General features: G+C 41.4%; 1 protein-coding gene across 4 annotated transcripts in view; it reads right to left on the reverse strand.

Annotated features, from left to right (window-relative positions):
* Atp10b (ATPase phospholipid transporting 10B (putative)) overlaps positions 1-17,014 on the reverse strand; it is a 289,706-nt gene that overhangs the window by 97,909 nt on the left and 174,783 nt on the right. For 3 of the 4 annotated variants that reach the window (XR_015003547.2, XM_087910707.1, XM_085694856.2), the window contains exons 3-4: positions 6,053-6,349; positions 4,355-4,549 (exon numbers count right to left, since the gene is read on the reverse strand). Coding sequence is in view for 3 of the 4 variants with exons in the window: in XM_087910707.1 (XP_087766833.1) it covers positions 4,355-4,549; positions 6,053-6,327 (470 nt within the window). In the remaining variant the exon portion in view is untranslated. Of the gene's footprint in view, positions 1-1,292; positions 1,925-4,354; positions 4,550-6,052; positions 6,350-17,014 lie in introns of those variants that run through there. The other variant, XM_048435992.3, reaches the window with a different exon arrangement.

Here is a 17,014-nt window from a genome sequence, read left to right on the forward strand (position 1 = left end):
AGAGGCAGCCTCTTTCTCCTTTTCTCCCCTTTTTCCTTCCCTTCCGCAATCATTAAGTAAATATCCAACTCCACTCTGAAAACAAACAACAAACATGGAGAAAGACAGCTCCAGAGTGATCTGAGAAAAAAGAGGTGGGAATGAGGAGGAGAAAGGGAGGGAGAGAGGAAGAAGAGAAAGGGGGAGAGGTGGAGAAAGGGGAGAGAGAGGAAGAGGGAGAGAGAGAAAGGAAGGAAAGCGAGGAAGAGGAAAAAAGGGAGGGAGGGAGAAAGAGGAAGAGAGAGAGAAGGAAAGAGGGAGAGAGGGAGAAAGGGAGGGAGAGACAGACCGACAGAGAGAGAGAGAGACTGATAGAATGAGTTGTCCTATTTAATAAGAAACTAAGCCTTACATATCTAAGCATTGCAAGCATTCACGGCTCACTGCTAGCTCATTCAACAAGTATCCTGCTAGTTTCTTTCCTGAAGCCTGAGCTCAACTCCCCTAGCTCTTTTGTAGACAGCCCCCACAGGTAGTCACCACATAGAGACCCGCTTTTAATTCTGTTCCTTTCCCCCTTACCAAATAAAAGCAGGTCCCTAACAGCCCAGTTTGGCCATCTGCCCAATGAAACTTTGGAATGTATCTGTGTAGACAAAGCCACAATAAACAGTGTGGTCAGATCAGACCAAGGTAGGCAGGCTAAGTTGTATGGGACTATCAGAACCGAGCCTGGGACAGTCAATAGCTCAGCAGATGGGAACTTTGCTTTCTAAAAGTGATTGTAGCGCCTATGTACTTGTTTGATATTAACACTGAGCACTCCCTAGGGTCATTTTGTATCAGGTTCATGGACACAACAAGAATTGCTCTTGTTTTAGGAATTACAATGTGTCACTGTGAGCATTTGCATTACCTGCCTAAGGCTACTACTTGGTTAGGACTGGAGACAGCGCTTCAGCCTGGCTATGTCCTCAGGATCCCATCTAAGACAAAGCTTCATCACTCCCTGAAACACTGATGCATTTCTCCTCCAAGTCAAACGTGCTCACAGCAACACCCAAGTAATTAGGGAAGAGAATTTAGAGAAACATCTTCAAAGAAAACACTATTACATGAAGACTTCCTAACTTGAAAAGCCTTCCTTAGCCCCTTTTGCTTGTGGTTCGTACTGTCATCCTCACTCTGGGCACTAAACATTTCACTGAGGGAAATCATGAGAACCCCTGCCACCATCCCCTGTGCTAGCAGCAGATGCAGCCAGGGGAAGTTAGGTTGCACCAGCAAGACTTACCCAGAGCTCTTAGTTTTACCTGCTATAGATCAGAGACTCTCGGTTATTGATGACTTTATCAGATTTGTATCTCCGGAAGTCTTCCCAAGCATCCTTGATGGCAGTGATAGCGAGGATGACACAGATGGGAATCATGCTCACCGCTGGCTGGAACGCATTGACCACGGGGATGAAATTCAGAATGACGATGCCCACAAAATAGAGATTGGCAAAGCGGTGCAGTTGCTCAAAAAGGTTCTTGGGTATGAAGGACAACACTGTGTACTTGCTGGTCTTGACTTGGTTCCCACGATAGTGGCGGTTCGGGTTTTCTTTGTAGGGCCATCCTTCGAAAGGCAGGTTGGAGACTACGACCCTCTTCTTATCTTCTTTCTTTTTCCGCCGTTTCCTCCCTTCCTTCCTCATCTCTGCCTAAGCCTACCTCTTCTTCTCTCATAATTTACTGAGCATCTTTTACTCCTCGCCTAACACGCTGAAAATAAAATATCTCTTGTTTCAAAACTACCAGTAAAAAAACAAAAAACAAAAAACAGTTTAAAAAAACTGAAAGAAAGGAAGACAGTGAGCCAGTCTGAAATGAGTGTGGGAGAACTCTGATCAGGAAGGAGCCGGTCGGAACGGGTGTGTGTCCAGAAGGTACTTCCTCCTGCCAGGCTGAGACTCCACCTGTTGGAATGTAGGAGTCATCCGCAGGTGGCTTCCTTTCCTACACAGGTGCACTAATTCTGGGTCCTAAAACCTACCAGGTTAAGTAACAAAATGGATTTTTAGCCACGGCACTCTGCAGTTTTAAGAACGGTTTAGCTGGTTTTTTTTTTTTTTTTTAATTTGTGTAACACCGCCTGACAACATCAAAAGAGCGTCTTAGGAAATTAGTCTCCTGTGATGATCTAATCATCTTGGAGACTAATGCTTGGGCTTCTAGCCCACTCTTAACAATACAATGTCTGTGAGAGTTTTCATGATCTATAGCAAGGTTTTTCAGCATCAGCCCTGCTATTTTTGACTAGTTTATGTGTGTGTGTGTGTGTGTGTGTGTGTGTGTGTGTATGTGTATCCTGTTCTGTGTATTTAAGACATATCCTGATACCCCCCCAGCCTCCATCTGCTAGAAGCTGGTAGTATCCTGCCTACCAACTATCTCAACCTTTCACCATGTACTCATGAGAAGGTGTGTGTCAAAATTACATCCAGCTGAGAATCACTGAATTAAGAAAACTTAATGTCGGAAAAAGTCCTAAGTAACTTTTCACTATCTACATAAGAAAACCCCTACCACACACATAAGTTTGTGTATAAATACACATATGTAGTTCAAATGAAATTTTCTTATCTGGCCTGACAACACTCCCTCTAAGAGCCAAAGAAGATGCATCTAACAAACCCCCAGCATGAGGCATTGCAAGTCCTCCTTTGAGTTGTTCGTCAGAGATTCTCAAAATGTAACAGGTTACTTCCAAAGGTAAATCCCTATTGGTGAAGACATCATGCACTTTAGACACAGGGCCCAGGCTCCTTGAGCTGGAATTGACCTGCAAGGCCTTCCCTGAGGACTAGATTTCTTGATACCGGAAGGTGCCATTCAAGCTCCTAAATAGAAAGCAACCAGCAGGCCTACCTGTGAATCACAACAATGACCAGCATGGCACAAATAACCCTTACCATGTAATAGTGCCATGCATATGTTGTTAATAAGAAATAGCTCTCATTGGACTAAGTTCCATTAAGAACATGGAAATCATGCGCACCACCGGAAAGGTAACCAGCTACCCAGGGCTAGTGAAGTCATGGATCTAGGAAGAGATCCTACAACTGCCACTTCACTAAAGCAGCATAATCCCTAACTATACTCTAAATATTTGTCTTTCTAGCCACATCCAAGTGTAGTCCTTATCCATCACCAAGGAATCTTCTCTTTTTAACAGCTCAAGAGCACTACACAAAACCAGAACCAATCAGAATACCCAGTCCCATGTGATACCTCCACAATACATTTCCTTCATCTAAGGCTCAGGGAACTTGGGAGAGAGGGGGTGAAGAGATTCTGAGAGCCACAGGATCAGGGAGTTTGCTGGGAAGCTGTGTCTCCTGGTGTGTCAGAAGCCATAGTCATGAAGTTTCACCAGCATGAATGTTCAAACTTGAGCTGAACAGGAACAGCCACAGACAATGATAACGTGCCCTGGAGAAAGTCTGCAAGGCCTCAGCACTGTACAAAGAACTACAGGCAAGTAAGAAGTGCTGAGAAAGAGAGCGAGGGTCTTCCCAGGGAAGAGCTCTCCAATTGACTCTCTAATACCAAATGGTGAGACCTGAAAACATACATAAAGTTACACTAGACAGACTGAGCAGATTATGTTTAGGAATATGTATACACACATCCATATACATGTAACGATAATTAATGAGAAAAAGCAATGAATTTTAAAAAGATCAAGGGGTATATAAAAGAGGTTTGGAGGGAGATAAAGGAAGGGGGAAATGATGAAATTATAATAGTAAAAATAATAGTAGTACTTTAAAAAGTCTAAACTTTTTTTTTTTGAAAAAACAACATATGAGGTTAGTTCAGTAGGCAAGGGTGCTTGCCATCAAGTCTGATGACTTAAGTTCAACACCCAGACCCCATATACTAGAAGGGAGAACCAACTCATACAATTTGACCTTTGGACTTTGTTGTGGCAAGCGCGCACACACACACACACACACACACACACACACACATACAAACTAAAGTTTAAAGCCATATTCAAGTAAAGATTAATCTCTGATGATAGGGGAGTTCAGCCAATCACATCCTGTTCGTGGGGTGTGTTGCCCTAAGGCAAAAATTTACCTATAAACCTGGCAGTTGAAAGCACCCCCCCTCCCGCCTCTCGTTCTCGACCTGGCCTGGATCCAGCGTTCCAGACGGGTGGGACTCTGTGTAAGTTTTTCCTTCTGTTTTATTAAAGCTGTATCTTTTGTAAGATAGTCTGGGGACTTTTCATTACTGATCGCCCTGCGTCTTCACCCTTAAATAAACTGATGAGTTTGTTTAGCCTGTTTACAAGAGCGAGAACAGTGGGAGGGCCCTCTTACCTTTCGTATATCTGAATGCTGGTGCTGTTCATCTCTCTATCAAAGCAGTATCTCTTGAAGTCCTCTATGCCATCTTTGACCATGATGATGAACAGGACAATGGCCAATGGTAACATGGTGATTTCCCGGTGGAAGACTTCCATGGAGGGCATCCAGTTCAGAATCACCAGAAACAGGAAGTAGAGGTTGGCCCACCTGGAGGGACAAGCAAGCTGTGAGTGGAGACCCAGAAGGAGAAACACATACTCTTCCAATCTCTTCCTAGTTAGTGGCTTTAATGCAAACAAATACATCTTTCAGTGTCCAGTCAAACAATGTAGTAAAGGTTTTAAAGGCAAATTCTATAGATTTCTAAAATTATACTCATTTACTCCCTCTCTCTGTCTCTCTGTCTCTCTGTCTCTCTCTCTCTCTGTGTGTGTGTGTGTGTGTACACAAGCATGCATGTGCCATTTGCCATAGTGTGCATATGGAGCTCAGAGGACAACTTGCAGGAGTGGATTCTCTTCATCCAGGTCATAGGGATTGAACTCAGGCCATCAGTCTTGGTGGCCATCACCTTTACCTTGTCTCTGTGATTTACTAATTCATGGACCTGCCTGTGTTTGTTCTTTCTTGCGCAAAGATAGCATAATATCATACTGTCTGATTTAAAGGGCTCTTTTAAATGTTATGTGGCATAAAATTGGTTTTGTGTACACTAAAGTGTTCTGAAGCATAACAACCAAGGAACTTCATAAACTTCAAAAGATTTTGTGATTTTAAGTATATATTTGATTTATAATTAATGCTTTTGTACATTGTTTGAAATGAATGGATTATGCATTCAAAATTTTTAAGTGACTCTCATTTCCTCTGCCACAGTGCCTTTGCTCGTGTGACTATGTCAGTAGAAACATTCTCCTGGTCCCATTTCTTTATTTTTATTCCTTTTAAAAATGGGTGTGTTATATGTAATGTGTTTGCATATATATGGGTGCACATGTTTGTGCATGAGCATATACATGTGTGCATGATACATGTTGACATTTGAAGTCTTCCCCAGTCACTCTATACTTTACATAATGTGGTAGGGTCTCTTACTTGGAACAAGAGCTCGCTGATTTCACTAATCTAAACTAGTCAGCTTTGCTCTGGGGCTCCACAGTCTCCCGGTCCCCAGTCTCCCTCTCCCAGGAACTGGGACTGTAGGTAGGCAGCCTTACACTTGACCTACCCTTAAACAGGTGTTGGGGATCTGAACTCTGGTCCTCAAACTTGGCTCAGTGAACACTTTAGCCCCCAATGCCCCTGTGAGTTATCTACTCAGGAACCTATCTTTTCATCCAGTCATATCTGAATTGCTACTTCCTCAAGGAAATCTTTGCTGACATTATTAAGTAAGTCAAATTCTCACTGTAAAGCACCATATTCTTCTTCTTGCAAGTATTCCTTTTTAAAATCAATTTAATAATTTAAAAATTAATATGTGTCTCATTCAGTAGAGGGTACCATGAGTCCAGTATTTCATTTTTCCCTCATGTATGCTTACTACCCAACACATGGCATCACTACCCATCACTTGATCAATGAGAGAAGCTTGTTCCATATATGCATTTGGATATTAGAGGACGCTGCTTAGAGAAAAATTTCCCTGAGTTTGTCTCAGTGGCAAATAGTAGGCTAAGGTGTGTATAGTTGGGGGACCTTGTTGCGTACCTATGAAACTGCTCAAAGAGATTCTGGGGCAGGAAGGTGAGTAGGGTGTACTTGGTTGTACAGATGCTGTTGCCTGGGTACCTCCTGGAGACCTTCTTCCAGTCCTGGTGACACATGCCATTGTTGGGGTACACCACTCGCTGCTCTGCTGGGTTGTAGCTCTGCCGGTTCATCTCTGGAGAAAGCAGAGGCGTGCTTTCTGAAGGGGATCCGGGGAAGCCATTTGGGGTTCGCCATTTCCACCGTAGCCAAGAAAAGTCCAAGGAAAGAGTCATTTCCAGGAACAGGTACAATGGTCTAAAAACACACAGGAAGGTGTGGTCAGGAGAGGTGAGTGACACATGAAGTCACTATGGTAAGGAGGAAAACACAGCATGGCTTCTCTTCATTTGTCTATGCAGGGTCCAATCTTAGGAAAATGGGAACAGTCCCTACAATGCATCTGTTTTAGGGTCATATGTATTAAACAATGAGAAAAACAATCTACAACTAAACAAGCATCAGGGTTGTGAAAGCAGGTAATAGCGGTGGTGTGGCCACTGTGGACAACCTGGTTGGTGCAGTCGTAGAAAAGCCAAAGCTTGGTCTGCAAGGATGGAATGCTGAAGGGCTACATTTGAGCTCTCATTCAATCTTAATGGTAAAATTTCTCCATTCACCTTGTTCATCTTTGACTTCCCCACATAAAAAGAAGGAAGATGGGCTAGAGCGGTGGCCTGTGGTTAAGAGCACTTGCTGCTCTCGCAGAGAACCTGGGTTCGATTCCCAACACTCATATCAGGTGACTCATAATTACATGTAAATCCAGTTCTAGGGGATCATGATACCCTCATTTGGTCTCTGTAGGCACTAGGTATGCTTGCAAGCATACAGACACACATACACACACACACATACATACATATATACATACATACAGGCGTGTGCACATACACATAAAAGAAAAATAAACCTTTACAAAATGAGTTAGCTTTTAAAAACTGAAGAAAGATATTCTTACCATCCTTTTCTCATGTAATTAAGTATTTAAAAATTGTTCATGTGTATGAGTGTTTTGCCAGCATGTCTATCTGTGTACCACTTACATGTCCAGTGCCTGGAGAGGCCAGAATAAGGCACTGGATTCCCTGGAACTGGAACTGGATTTAAAGACAGTTGTTAGCCACTATAGAGGTGCTAGGAGTTGAACATGGGTCCTCTGGAAGAATAGTCAATATTTTTAACCCTGCCCACGTAGGAAGAAATTTGGGAAGAAAAAATTGGGCAGCACACAAAACTATGTTGACATATTTTAGGACAAATTGAGAGATGTTTACATTTTACTTTTCATTGAGTTTTTAAGAAAAGCAGCATACTGTGTAATAGGTTTCATGATAACATTTTTTCATCCATATACATCACCTTGCTTTGTTGCAACTGGGTCCCCTCCTGCATGCTCTTTGTAACCACGCTCTTCCGATCCACTCCTTTTCCCTTCCGAGCTCCCTCCTTTGGTCCTCATGTCACATGTATTCCATTCCCAAGAGCTCTTTAGTCTTTGGGATTTCTTTGGATATAAAAGTTTTAACCTTGTAACACTTCAGAGCAGGGCATCAGATGAATGGATGGGACTGGAGGTGTGGTGTGACTCAATTGGCAGAGGGCCTGCCTAGCAAGCGTGAGCCACTGGGTTTTATCACATATAAGCCAGGTGTAGAGGCACACATCTGTAATCTCAGCACTCAGGAGATGGAGCTCGGAGGGTCAGCATCTCAATGTCATTCTCAACTATACAGCAACTCCAATGGCAGCCTAGTAGGTTACATAACATATCTCCCCTCTTCTTGTTTGTGGAGAGGGGTATAAGCTCTCAGGTACAGCTTCAACATCTGTCATGCCTGCTTACCTACCATCATGCTCCCTGCCATGATGAACTTGGACTCTACTGCTCTGGAAGTGGATCCCCCAATTAGATGATTCTTTCAACCTGCCTTGGTCATGATAATAGGTCATGGGGCAATGGAACTATGGACTGGATTTCCCAAAACCATGAGCAAAGAGGAGGCTTCACTGCTGAGGTTGTTTCTGTTGGGTAATTTTGGTCACAGTGATGCAAAGGTGACCAGCAATTGTGGAGGATGGTGCTGTACTCTGAATCTTCTAGCTGCCCGGCTCTTTAAAGGAATGCACAACTAAACTCTCAAGGTTCCTCTTGACCAATTTTGTTTGAAGTCCTAGAAGTAAATCTCTCAAAGACATACTTTGTGAAGTTAGAATCTGTGTATAATGGTCTTTTTCACTAACTGGGCTCATAAGATTATTTTCTTTTGAATACATACATGAGTTAATGTCAGTTGTTATTAATCTTACAATGAACAACCCAGGCTTCCATTGTAAATCTCTGATCATTTATGGGGAAAAAAAGTTCCATTTGTAGTTTAAATGGTAATATTTTACTTTCCTGATGTTCACATGCCCTGACCCTCATCGTCATTCTCTTCATGCTTTAATCAATCTGAACGATTTTCCAATCCACAGACCCCAGGGCTGCAGAGAGCTCTTCAGAGACTACAGAAACCATTGAAGCAAGCACAAAAAAGTAAACGCAATTACAGATGCCCATCATAATGGGACCAAAAGCAATATTATGACATTTTGTAAGTCAGAAAGAATAGTGTGTCTTTTTTCTCATTATGCGAAGATAGATTCGTTTCACGGGCACCTTTTTATTGCAAAGGCAAAGGAAATGAAAAGATCATTCATGAGCAGAGTTGAAAATGCAAATGAGAAATTTTGCCTTGGCTAATGCTAGACACACCAGAGTCCTCTCTCTTTTGGGTGGTAAGATCTTTTTAAATGAAGAGATTGGACTGATGTAGGTGATGCAGGTATTTTTTTTGGGGGGGGCGATTTTAAACATCTCTTTGACATAATTATACTCTGATTTTCTTTCTAACAACAGGTACAGGGTCATAATCCTGGTTACTCAAGAGAATGAAGGAGGAGGACCACAATGTCAAGGCCTACCTGGGCTAGAGAGTAGGTTCGAGGCTAGCCTGGGCAACTTAATGAGGGTCAACCACAGAGCAGAAGTTGAAAGTAGGGATTCAATTCAATGAAGAACGCACCTCAGTGGTAGAGGTGTAAGGCCCTAGATTCAATTCCTAAAACTATGTAAAGAAAGAAGTACGGTAATCTTCCTTAAAAGTTAAAGCATGAGGGCTGGGGATGTTATTCATTTGGAGGTTATTTTTCTTGTATACATGAAGGTCTTGGATTTAAACCCAGTGTTATGGGTTTGGTGGTGGTAGTGGAAGGGAGCAGATTTGAAAGGGATAGCAAATTAATGAATGAAAGTTTGATAAGAAATTGGATATTTTCTTAATTTTAAAGAATAATAACATTGGGAAATCTTGACATCCTGTGCCTTTCTGATATGATATAAAGAGAACATGACATCACTTATGAGTTAGAAACATTATTAAAAAAAACTCTCAAATTAGAGGTTAGTTCACAAAGTTCACCAACCTATATTTTTCAAGTGTCACAGATCAAAGAAAGGGTTAGAACTGCATGAAAGAAAAAGAAGTTAAATAGAATATGATTCTGGATGGTATTCTGGACTGACGGTGGGAGTCATAAGGAGCAGGGCATGGTGGCTAATACTGTAGCACCGAGGAGACTGAGACATGAGGAGAATTTAGAGTTCCAAGTCAGCCTGGGTTACAAGGCAAGCCCCTGTCTCATCAATAACAAACAACAAAAGTAAAATGAATGCAAAGGAAATAAATAATTGCTTCCATGCATTAAGAAAATATGACTATTATTACAAAGTGGATAAAATTTGATTAAAATTTTGATAAATTACAAAATGCAGATTAAGTAGTGTAGTGACTTAATAATGTTATCTTACTTCTGTTATTTTCAGTAAGTGTATCAGTTACATAACAATATTCTGATTATTAGAAGGTTCATTCTAAACTATTTAAGGATGGGGCAACATTTCTCAGTGGTTCATAAAAGTGTATTTCTTATGAACACAGACACGCGTGGGCACACACAGATTTACAGAACCAGAGGAGGTCCATGGAAAGCAACATTATTTAAAGCATTGCCTAGGAAGCATGGAAAGAGAAACGTCAGGCAGGTTAGGAGGAATGGTGTTGCAGGCACATGACTGGATCAAGAAGCAGAAATCTATAAGCTTTTTCTTCAGAGATCATGAAACTTGGCCACCAACAATGGCAGAGCCTGGGACTGGAAAGACCAGACTGGGTCAGAAGTCTGGTTAAGATTTTACTCTGTGAGGAAGAGGATGGGGAGTCCTGAAGAGTTCTAGGGGAAAAAAAAATGATGAGGTGGAGGAGGCAGACTGCAAGTGTGAGGGTGAGCTGAGGGCCAAGGCTGAGGGCTGGCAGGCAGCTCCGTCACCTCCCAGCCTGTTGTTCCTCTCAGTAATGTCCTTCTTCCTGACAGTGGAACAGGAAGCAAAGACCGTGTCACATTTTATCTGAGGTGCGGTTTATGACTGCTCAGAATGGCAGGGAAGGGCACTTCTGACTGCCCAAGGTCTTCCTTGCTGTAAAGTCATCATCTCCACTTCTGGAAAGGGTGCCTCCCATTACCAGTAAACTCAAGGATCAAGTTTATTAGAGTTATCAATTTGCACACAAAGTCACCCTGCCTTGAAGTACCAGAGTTATTTTGATTTGTGCAGAATGTCTTCTAGATAATGGGGGGGGGGCATTGTGATGAGGTGGGCCATTATATTAGGTAGGAATCCTATTTCTCAGGTCTTAACTCCCTCATTTTGTTCGACTCACATTTCTTATTGGTTTCAATTCCTTTTGTTTTCATTTCCTTTTGTTTTAGCTGTAGCAAATTCCATTCTCTCAATTAGGGAGTTGACTAATTATTCATGGACTCAACAGATGCCTTTTGGATCTTTGCTCTAAGAGGGTGATTAAGACCCACATGTACAAACTTCTCCTGAAGTTGCCTTCGTGTGGTGAAGACATTTTAGGCACATATTTATAGAAGCAAGCGCCAGGGTAAAAGAGCTCGCAAAGGAAAGCTGAGCAGTGACATTACACTCAGCAAAGATGGGACCTTCTTTCTTAGGAGATGGGGCTTATGTGAGGTCAGGGAATCAATGAAAGGCAGCTAGGGAGGGATGTAAGACAGAAGCGTGGGGGTCGGGTAAGGAATCGGAGAAACAGCAGTCATACTGGAAAGAATGGGAAGTAACCCAAGAAAAGGTGGAATAAGAAAAGCTAGGGATTGATTGACATTCTTTTTCATATTTCAACTTTCTAAAGCATGCACTAAAAAGTAGAAGTTGGCCAGAATCATGAGGAGGAAAGAAGAAGTATAAAATTATGTTTAAACTCAATTTCTTGGGCCAGAGAGATAGCTCCGTCTATGAAGGGTTTGCTGTGTAATCATGAGAACCAGGGTTCAACTTCCAGGACCTACATAAAAAGGAATTGGGTTGGCTGTGAGGCACACTTGTAATCAGTCTCAGCAGCGGGAAGACAGACAGTAGGGTCCTTGGGGCTTGATGATCACCCAGCCTTAATCTAATCAGCAAGTCCCAGATTCCAGTGAGAAACTCTGTCTCAAAAATAAAATACAACAAAATAGTAAAAAGATTGATGGCTATCTTGAGGAACAACGTTCTAGGCTGACCACTGGCCTCCATATATATGTGAGCTTATGTACATGTGTGCCCATGCACACACTCCCAGCCTCTTAACACACACACACACACACACACACACACACACACACACACACACCCCTTATGTTTCTTAATAGATTGTATACTACCTTGCTATTTGAATTAGAATACAAGAAAGTTGGACATCAGGAAACATGAATTTTCACAACACTCTGCCCTGATTGTTAAATGTGTAAATCTCAGAAGAAAATAAAACAAACTTTTCTCTTCAACACCCATTTAGCAAACAGTATCCACCTTAGATCAAAGAATCTGAAGTGAACGTGCAGGTATAGCTTCAAATTAACCACCTTATTAGTTACCCCCAAACTGTAATTTTTCTAGAATATTTTTTCAATTTTTCAGCTTGCCCAAATACCATTTGTTTAACCAAATGTGATAGAATCTAAGTCAATTGATTTTGAGGCTTCAATGTTGATATTGACTATATATAAACACAGTAATAACAGAAATTAAGTAGTGTGATGTGTTTATTATCTCTTAAATAGGCAAGAACAGGAACAGAATCCATTAAAATAAAAACTTAAAAAACTATTGGTCTATGACAGGACTAGCTAGCTACCTTCTGAGTCTCTGATGTTCTCCTGAAACAGGTTCAGAAGCACCATGATGTCCGGTGAAGCCTTGGCTCTTCTCACATGGAAGCTTGCCTACTAAGAGAGCTCCTATCACTTTCTGGGGCTTTGCACTCCCATAGAAGGGTCAAAGCAATTACAACAGCAGGTTTCCATTAGCCTTGAAATTAAAAGACAGCTAGCCTGGGTTCTTTTCATTATGTAAACACTCAAGTAGGTCAGAGGACTAGAAAGAAATCAATCTTATTTTTCGTTTATTTTGATGGGAATTAAATTTTTCCTATATAGCCTTTGCTTATTTTACAGGTGAACAGACAGAAGTCAGCAGGGGAAGGCAGAATGATTGTTCTCTGGAACCTTTTATTTTTTCTAGTCTCTTTTAGTAAAAGTTACGTTTATTGGATGCCAAAATGTTCCTCTTCACACACTCATATTCAAGAATTTTAAACCTAGACTATATCACATCACTGATTTATTATTTATTATTTACTTTATACTCAGACATTATGATTGAATTTTAAGAAGTGTATGCTAGAAGACAGAAATCAGCATTGGAGAGTCACCCTAGTTATTTTTATGCTTCTGAGACTCACCTGGTCAATAATGACTTATTGGGAATGTAATAGTCAAAGACCCAATCATCTATTATAATGCCTGGATAAGTAGAAACCTTAGGTGGAGGTCAGAGATCCTCCTGATGTAGTACCGAGAGACATTTCATTGTGTGGACTGCTAAGTTAAACTAACATAAAGGTATCTTGATTCCAAAATTTGAGTCTAAGGATATGTTGCTTTGAAAAAGAGATTCTTCATTTGTTTTCACAAAAGATGAGAACCTGTGGATTACTTCTAGACCAATGTGGTTTGATAGACCACATTCCTCTGAAAGGTTGCCATGAACACCCTCAAAAAATTACTTTACCCAACTGGTGACTGAGATGAACCTACTACACAGAATACACCGTGAAAGACCTGATTAACAGCACCCCCAAACAGCAGGAAGCAATATGGACAAAACTACACCCGTATCCCCAAATATTATATGATATAGATATAAATAATTTGCATTGGTATGGATCTTGGTTTATTGATACAAATTTAAGGTCAATTTTGTTATATGTATAGGTATTTCTGATCTTGACTAAGGTATTGTGTTTGTGTAGCTCACTTAAAAATGTAATGTATAATTTAAAAATATAGGTTAATAGATAATATATAATACTCAAACTTGTAGTCATGATAGTTAGATTTTCTAGATGTATAGAGATACATTTCAGTTAGATAGGTATTCTGCAAATCTTTCAGAGACCTTTAGAATATGGCATTTAAAATGTTTTAATAACTTAGGACTTTTCATGACAATGAGACAGTCTGCTCGTGGCAGCACCAGTTACTTCAAGAGGATGATGGGCATTGAAGAGGCTCCTTATGGAGTTGGTTAGCTGTTTGGGCAGGAAACTGCTCTTGCCTGAACGGCTTTACAGGACATGAAGGACCCGCAGAGAAATGACTGCTGAACTTGTTTAAAGGTGAGCTGATCCTTTGGGGTTCCTGCCTCATGAAAGAGTCTGTGAGACTTTCTGCAGGGTGCAGAAGAAAGCGACTAAATTGTCTTTAAAATTTCAAGATCTGCTCAGTAAATTAGGAGCATGGGGACTTTGGGGAAGGGTTGAAGTGGGGAGGGAAGAGGTAGGGAGGGGAGCAGAGGAAAATGTAGAACTCAATAAAAATCAATAAAAAAATTTCCTGCTTCATGAAAAAGTCTGCTAGATACGATGAGCCTGTAGGCTGAAATGGATGCCCCAATGGTACAAAAGAACTTTGGGTAACTGTCCAGGCAGCGAGATGTCTCTGCCAATATTAGAGTTTTGGAAGTTACTTACAATGTACTTCCTGTTTACTTAGGTAATATTATATCCTCTGGAGTCTTTGATGGAGTTGAAGAATTTATAGTTATAGTGACAATTTTACTTAGTTATGATAAAAGATAAAGTAAATAGAAATATTGTAACTGTAATTCTTGCTTGATAACTGTTTTGTTATATGTAATTTTTACTATGTTATAGTTAAAACCTTCCTTTTTATTTAAACAGAAAAGGGGAGCTGATGTGGAAGTTCCCTCTGTGTGCTGCATTTACCATTAATGAATAAAGAAATTGTCGTGGCCTGTTGATAGGGCAGAAGTTAGGTAGGTGGGGAAGGTGAAGTTGAACGATGGGAGAAAGAAAGGCAGAGTCAGAGAGACGTCATGGAGCCTCTGCCGCCAGAGATAGATGTGCTAAAACTTTGCTGGTAGGCCACGACCTTGTGGTGATGCACAGATTAATGGAGATGGGTTAAATTAATATGTAAGAGTCAGCCAATAAGAACCTAGAGCTAATGGGCCAAGCAGTGATTTAATTAACACAGTTTCTGTGATTATTTTGGGTGTAAGCTAGTCAGGCAGCCGGGAAGAACAGGGGGGCCTCCTCACTGGGTAGCCTGGACAAACAAGCACCCCTCCCCCAACATCCTCCTGTCTCTGCTACTCAACTCTGGAATTACAAGTTTTTGTCAAAAATTTCTGTCTATTTTTTAATGGGGATTCCAGGAACTGAACTTGGATCCTCATGCTTGCAAGGCAAGCACTTCAGCTACAGAGCCATCTCCCCAGCATTAGAAATTTTCCCCTGGGAGAAGAGCATGAGCTGCGAGTGTGCCTTAACCGCAGACTACAAAGCATGTCAGATAATTAGGATGCCATATGCTGAGTCTGCCTAACAGAGGAGGGAATAGCACATTAGAATGAGTGCAGAGTGAAGAAGACAGTGCTGTCCTTGGTTGGAGAGAAGAGGGCATTTGGGGTAAGGTGAATGGACAGTGAAAAAGAAAGAGTAGAGTCCTTAGATGAAATTAACCAAAGGATACGATCCTAGAAAAGATAATAAAGTATATGGGAGAAGAATAACTAAAAGGGGGACCTCCAAAACTCCAAACATCACCAACAGGCAGTGCTTAGCCATCACTAGTTTTTTTGATAACTTTTATTTTTGATAAAAATTTACTCCAACAGCTTTTCAAGAGAAAATCATTTTTAAACAGACAGGAAGTCCAGTCTATTGTGGTGTACTCTGCCTCTGAAGTTCATTAGATCTCGTGATGTCCCTGCTACCCAGCAAGTTGGCCTCCCACCTGGAATTATCAACACTCTCATCAGTTGGACCAAAGCATGCCACTGCCTTCTGTCTTGCTTTCTGGGTATTGCATCATGAATGTTCCCCAAACTCAGATTGTCTCTGAAGTTCACTTCTACCTAGTGACCCCCATCTCTATTATAGAGTCTATATTTGATGAATTAGCAGCCATATGATCGGTCTGTTTTTAAGTTCTATCCATATTTGCCTCCTAAATATTTTACATACCTATTGGTTTCAAACTACCCCTTGCATTCTTTCTCACTCCTTTTGTAATCAGCCTTTATATAGTTCCAGAACGACTGTTCTAATGTGAAAGTCAGCCCATGGCCATTTTCTTCTTATGGCTTTGTAGTTTTAAGATCGAGATTTTCAATTCCACAGTTATCTGCGCTGCTACTTGCTGCCTTTGCCTACCTCTTTCCTTCTTGCTCTGTGGCCTCCAGACGCTGCTGTGTGTGAGTGCCTAGACTCATGGCTGTTTCTCTTTCTTGAACATTCTTTGCTCATGCGACTTGGTATATGAGCCAAGGTAGGAGAAGCAAATTTCCCTGGCTTAGAACAACCTGCAAAGACTTCTCAAGTCGAGGTGCTTATTCTCCGTCCAGTGACTCAGGGATCCAAGTTCCCACTACCTTATCATCTCAATATGTGACTTTAGATATAGCCAGGTCCGGGACCCAGCAGTTAACTGTGAGCACCTTGCTCATAGTCTAATTTCCAGAGCCAGACCCAGCCTTGTGGACTTATCCCGACTGCACTGGAAGAAGATGGGGTCTTAGAAACTGATTTCAGTGAGATCCACTGGAGCAGTGTGGAACATGACAGCAGGACATGGACACACCTATCTCTAGTGACTCAGTCAATGGATACTCTACAATTTCAGTTTTTACCCTGCCACCGCGATATCTGAGTGCTGTCCTCCAAATATGAAGTCAAGAGATTAGCCCTTAAAGACGCTGACCTGGGGTAGTCTACTAGTAACCAGACAACAAATAATTTATCTATGCTCCAAATATTAGACATCTCTTCAAGGCCATTATGGATTTCCTGAAAGAATTGGCTATCGCGTGGGAGGAGGCTGCAGAAGGTAGGACTCTTTAGCCAATGAAATGGTTGGAGGAGAGATAGGCTGTCTTCACATGCAAAGTAACTGGTTGGAAAATCAGTGGGGGAGTTGAACAAATGGTTAATATTTAGCGTCAGAAACTGTTAAAAGATGGAAGACATGCATGATTCCTGAACAGGCAGAACCAGTAATTCACTGAATCAGAGTTGGGTGACTAAAGGCAAGCATGAATCCAGAAATTGCCAGAATAGGCAACTCGGAAGCTCTACTTTCCGTCCTACCTAAGAATTTTCTGAATAAGGAGATCTGGGGACAGAGATGAGACACTTACCCAGTTAGGTAGTGCACAGATGTTGCCACACAGCAAACCTGAAGGAACGCTGTCTCCTACATTCATTTGTCTGCTGTCTGTTGAGAACTGTGACA

This window comes from Myodes glareolus, chromosome 9 (genome assembly GCF_982192425.1).
Source record: "Myodes glareolus chromosome 9, mMyoGla1.1, whole genome shotgun sequence".
In the NCBI taxonomy this organism is placed as follows: Eukaryota; Metazoa; Chordata; class Mammalia; order Rodentia; family Cricetidae; genus Myodes; species Myodes glareolus.